Source organism: Propithecus coquereli, unplaced genomic scaffold (assembly GCF_000956105.1).
Source record: "Propithecus coquereli isolate 6110/MARCELLA unplaced genomic scaffold, Pcoq_1.0 Scaffold48, whole genome shotgun sequence".
Taxonomy (NCBI): domain Eukaryota; kingdom Metazoa; phylum Chordata; class Mammalia; order Primates; family Indriidae; genus Propithecus; species Propithecus coquereli.
Genome location: NW_012150618.1, coordinates 7,008,543 through 7,014,542, shown reverse-complemented (window position 1 = coordinate 7,014,542; position 6,000 = coordinate 7,008,543). Strand labels below are relative to the sequence as shown.

The 6,000-nt window shown below is 42.1% G+C and overlaps 1 protein-coding gene across 1 annotated transcript in view; it reads left to right on the top strand.

Moving 5' to 3' along the window:
- The window catches only part of ZC2HC1B (zinc finger, C2HC-type containing 1B), a 49,704-nt gene that overhangs the window by 24,156 nt on the left and 19,548 nt on the right, over nucleotides 1–6,000 (top strand). The window contains exons 5-6 of the mRNA XM_012655536.1: nucleotides 1,306–1,445; nucleotides 4,748–4,856. Of these exons, the coding sequence (XP_012510990.1) occupies nucleotides 1,306–1,445; nucleotides 4,748–4,856 (249 nt within the window). The remainder of the gene's footprint in view (nucleotides 1–1,305; nucleotides 1,446–4,747; nucleotides 4,857–6,000) is intronic.

Here is a 6,000-nt window from a genome sequence, read left to right as displayed (position 1 = left end):
AATGTTTACTCCTTACTAGAATGCATCTCCTAGCAGAGATGTTGCATTTCCAGGTATAAAACAGTGCCTGGCACCAAGTAGGTGTTCAATAAATATTAAATCAACAGTTAAGTACTGCCTTCCAGAATGTGAAATAAAGGATATAGCTAGTAGATGATGTCTAAGTGCTTACAATTCTTACATTTTATGAGTTCATCTTAAGAAATGATTTTTTTCAAATAAAAAACTCCCCAAACTGCTTAAAAAGATGGCTTACAAAAAACTCTAAACTTTGAAGACATCACTGCATTGAATATCCCTCCACACATGTAGGATTTTGACTGTATACTAACCCAAACTTCCATACTGAGTTTAAGATTGGTGCTGTCTCAAACCCTTCCTAGGGGAAAGTTATTCTTTTATGCTATCCCTTAGATGAGTCTGAAAGAAGCAAGCAAAGCCCAATCCCTGCTCCTGTAGAGGTGTAGGCTCCAACCTAGCTTTGCTGTGAGCAGCTCCATGGTCTGAGAAGATCTTGATTTTCCCCACTTCCCATTTCTCTCACTAGCCAATTCTGTCTGGTAATTGCAAATGAAAGACAAGTTTGGACAGAACCACAGAGGACCTGGGGCTGCAGGAATGGGACGTTGTATCACTGGAAGCTGAAGCCGTTTCTGCAGCCACTTTCTATCATCCCTCCTTTTTGACCTCCCCCCAACTTTTATCCTTTCACTGTCTCCTTCTTGAATATATTGTTTGCCTGCTCACTTAGCAGTTAGGTGAAAAAAAAAATCTAGCCGTTGCAAAAGCAGTATGTCTTTCTGCCAGTGACACAGTGACATTGGCCTGAAGCCTATCCCCCACACCCATCTTTTGAAACATCTTCTCTCTCTTTATAGCTCTGTAACTTCCATGTGACCTTCTGCTCCACGTGGTACCACAACCTGGGCGTTTGGGTTTTCTATGCCCTTTGGTACCATCAATACTAACATTCTGTGATTCTGGGATTACTTTCTTTACACAAGGATTCACTAAATAATTCATTTAATTGGGAAGTTCCTAAGTATAATTAATCTATTTTCTAAAAAATATACCATGTGAACATGTTAAAGGCATGTTTTTAATTGAAATGGGTACATAGGTAGAATCCTTTATTTGAGCCCTTGCATGTCTACCCGTCTGGAATCAACTGTCTCAAACCAGAGTTTGGGACCTTGTTTTTTCATGTTGGAGCAGAATTCGTATCCTATTTTTTCATTTCATACACTTCATTCCATGGTTGTTTTTAAAATGTTAATTGTCATTTGTTGTTATCCTTACATTCAGATTATATTCAGTGCCCATATTGTATGAGGAGGTTTAATGAAACCGCAGCCCAGCGACATATTAATTTCTGCAAGGATCAATCATCTCGCCGAGTCTTTGATCCAGCCCAGACAGCAGCCAAATTGGCATCCAGAGCTCAGGTAAATAATCCCTCCCCGTGTGTTGGCTCTTGTGTCCTTGCATGCCTGGGGCAAGCAGGTAGAATTTGTTAGAGAACTTCAGTTACCCATCCTAAGAAGTACAAGGATCAAGAGAACTGATCACTGTCACTTGGCCCCATGGCACTCAGCTTCTTTCAGGGGCAATGCTTTCCAGCTAACAGGACCTTCGGGTGTTGTAGAAAAAATATTGCTAAAGTATTTGAAGCTTCTTCGGATGAAGACTTGAATATGTAAATTGTGTTTCTATAGCATTATGGCAAAACTCTGTTTATCCATCGGTGGTTATCAGCCTCAACCACTCAGAAAAGAATTGTGAATCTGAGGTGAAACTGCCTGAGCAGGGAAGGCTGTCGTAAGGAAACTGCCCTACAGGCCGTGTGTTTTGCTCTGTAGAGGAGGGGTCTTCAGCCCTTAGTGAAAGCCACAGAATCAGCATGTTAAAGGGGTATGTGGATGAATGGAAGCAGCTGTTATAAATAGGTACAAATAGGTAAAATGACAACCTGAGGTGGAATCCAGTATAGGTTTATGACACACAGATAGAACTGGAGTCAGCAAACAGCTCGGTACACACCGATCGTCCCAGGGACATACAGTATTGCATAAAAATGATTTGTTTCATAAACACGGCTCCGACACCAAGATAAGATTAAGTTCGTCTGAATACTTTAAGAGTACACAACATGTTTTGAAAGCTCTCCGTTAAATCCAGTATCTAATGGGATGGGATCCTTTCCAACAACAGTATATCACATGGACTATGAATTCTGAGCTCTGTCCCCACGTACATTAGAGAACTGAGAGAATTATTGAGCATCTACTGTGTACCAGACACTGTGCTAGGTACTGGTTGAATTCAAAGAAGGAAGGGGACTTGGAAACAGTACAGTATGAGGTGGTGTAGCTGACGTCTGTATCAGGGCTACAGAAGAAGATGACACCGTGATTCCTGGAAGTCTTAAGAGGCGAGCAAACGTTTTTCCCTTAAATATCAAAATGGGTTCACCAGCCTAGAGCTGGAGTTGAGAAGGATTTTATGCACAAAATGTCCAGCTCGTGGCCTGAGCCCCCACCTGTGGGGCTAAAGCACAGCATACCTGTGGAAGAGCGAAAGGCACTGCCGGCTGGGCGGCCAGATCTAGAAGGGCTTTTACTCAAGCCAGTTCAGAGAGGAGGAAAAGAGGAGTTTATTGGATAGATGCCCTAAAATCTGAGGACAGCCAGGCCTGACAGCCTGGAAACAAGAACTAGAAAGTCCCTGGGAAGCCAGGCAGTCCTGTTCCCACCTTGCCACCCATCTCTTCCTCCTGCTGGGCTTCTGCTGCCTCCTCTCTCTGCACCTTGACTTTCTCGGCTCTTCTGTCCAGTTGTCTCTTATGTGTGGATTGGTTGAACAGTGGAGGCTGGAATGCCATGGAAGTGGCTTTTTTAAAAGGTTACGTTTGCAATTACCGTTTAAGATGGATTGGCGAGAGATCAGTAGGAGCCACAGCAATGGAGAAAGAATGGGAGCCTGGAGTAGGAGGACTACGGGAAGAGAGTGGTGGGGGGGAGAATTTAAGAAATAATTGATGAGACTGAGAAAATGATTGGACATAGGATGAAAGAGGGGATGAGGGTTGACAGTAAGGTTTCCAGCTCCAGAGCCTGGGCCGGTAGAAATACTCTGTTTCTAGGTAAAGAAACACAGAGGGAGGAGATGTATTTGTTGAAGGGCAGTAGTTATGATAAATACAGTTTTAGAGATTCGGGCTTTATATCTGAGATAGCAACGTAGAAAGAGCCAGGATTCTGCAATCAGTAGTCAGAGTTTGAATTTCAATTCTATAATTTATTATCTGTAGGTAAACTTGGCCAGGTTACTTGAATTCTTTGAGACTCACTTTAATCTGTAAAATGAGGTTTGTAACGTGTGCCTTGTCGAGTCATTGGGAGGACTGTAGATAACATTAAGTGCCCAGCTCAGTGTCTCACACGTGGGGTTTCTCCGCCCTTCCCCTCTCCACATTACCCCAGGCTTCTTCCCCTCTCCACAAGCCTTTTCTTGTTGGTAGGATTGGCACCACAATTTTGGAGGGATATGACTGCCTTGGGCTTGAATTCAACCTAGTTTTGGAGAAGTTTCTAAGTATAAATCTAAACCTTGTAAAGCAGTAGAGGACGAGTTACATTTCTGCAAATGGTTCTTCTAACCAGTCCACGAAGTTAGTCGGCATTAGTGGGGCCAAGGAGAGTGCGGGGAGGCAGCAAACGGAAGTGTTTTTTCTTCCTGAAGAAGGCCAGCTGGCTGTCCTGAGTGTAACCAGTGACTTGGCCCCGTTCCTCCTCTTGTCTTCCAGACTAAGTGGTGACTGGCAACACAGAAGAAAAATTGCTTGCTTTCTGAATTCCTTCCCTCACTGTAGAGCATATCTGAACAGCAGTATTTGTTTCTCTTGCGTCAGCTTCACCACGTAGGGGCCTTGCCTGATAGTGAAGCTCATTCAGAAATGGAGCAAGAAGGGAGGGGCCGTTTCAGTTTTGAAGGGCTGTTAACGGCACGGCCGAAATGTGTTTCTATTTTAAACATAATCAACTTTAAAAATGTGTCATACCCTTAACCAAAAGAGACCAGTATGGGCCTCTAAAAATAGTTTTCTTTGTTTGGATGGGGATGAGCTGCCTGCTGTAATCTCACAGCCACCCTTGCCCAAGCAAGAATTCTCACTTAGAGTAACAGGTTATCTTTGTAGTGTACTTCCCATGGAACTGGGGGTGGGATCAGTATTGAGGTAAAAAGGAGGTTGTAAGAAGGCTTTTGGTCCTTATTTTGGTTTAATATAACTCTTCTGCTGCTGCTGCTGCTCTACAGGGAGGGGGATGGCATAGGGATGTTGGAATTTCATGCTTAAAACATTTGCTGCCTGCCAATCTCAGTTTTTCTTCTCGGTTCATGTTAAAGAACAAAATCATCTTTGAGTGTCATGAAAAAATAAAATGTTCTATAACTATGTCCTTATTGACATTAAGTGATTCCTTATGTCTCCGTACAACTAATTTTATAGGGTAAATACACCACCAGCAAACTCAGGGGTATGGAAGGAAAGCTCCAAAACCCAGATATGGCTTTGAGCAACAGCAGGGAGGACAGGAACCTGAGGTGCCGGGTGTGTGCTTGTCCCCTTCCACTGGGAGTCCCTGCAGATGACTCCAATCTGCTGCCGGTTAAGTGGAAACAGCTTCACCTCCTACATAGTACCTGAGATTACAGAACTGCGCTCTCTGTGTGTGTTTCTCTGTAGGGTAGGGCTCAGATGGGTCCAAAAAAAGAGCCAACTGTCACCAGTGCCGTGGGAGCTTTGCTGCAGAACAGAGCCCTGGAGGCCATGAGTGGGATCCCAGCCAAGTCAGGTGAGTCACAACAGGCATTTCAACTTTGGAATGATGGGGGATTAAGGGAACCACACTTGGCTTTGGGACTCATTGGTAGTCGGCAAAAGCTATAATGACATTCACTGTTGCTTTTGGATACAAAGATGTTGGTTTGTTTGAGGCTAAACCTTATTTGCTAAGAAGGCAAATTTGCCAAGAGGGAATAGTTCTTAAAGATTACACAACTTTGACAATGTACAAAATCAAATCTGATCACAGCAGCAGGAGTCTAGAACCATTGTTCTCCAGTCTAGTAAAATCGAAAAGAGATTGAGAATAAGAGAAGACCACATGTCAAGTGTTGTGTTGAAAATAAGGGGAGAGTTTTCCTTTCTAGAAATAAATACAGATGCTCCTTAATTTACAATGAGGCCACGTCTCTATAAACCTGTCCTAAATTAAAAATATACTAAGTTGAAAATGCATTTAACACCCCAATAAACCCAATCATAAAGTTGAAAAATCATAAGTCACACCATTGTAAGTCAGGGACTGTCTGTACATTCATCCCTTGGTATCCACAGGGAATTGGTTCCAGAATCCCTGAGTACACCAACATCCAAGGATGTTCAAGTCCCTGATATAAAATAGTGTGGTATTAATATTTGCATATAACCTATGCATATCGTCCCGTATAGTTTAAGTTATCTCTAGATTACTTATAATACCTGATACAATATAAATGCTATATGAGTAGCTATACTGTATTTTTAAAATTTGTATTAATTTTTATTGTATTTTTATTTTTTAATATTTTCAATCTGTGGTTGGTTGAATTCACAGATGCAGAACCTGTAGATACAGAGGGTGACTGCAGTTTCTTCAAAGTAGCAGCAAACATAACCACCATTACAGTTCTGGATGATAGTAGCCATCCTCCTGGGTGTGAGGTGTATCTCATTGTAGTTTTGATTTGCATTTCTCCAATGATTAGTGATTTAAGCATCTTTTCAAGTGCTTATTGGCCATTCATATATCGTCTTTGGAGAAATGTCTATTCAAGTCCTCTGCCCATTTTTGAATTGGTCATTTTTTTGTTGTTGACTTTAGAAATTCTCCATATGTTCTGGATATTAATCCCTTATCAAACATATGCTTCACAGATCCAGTAGTTGCCTTTTTA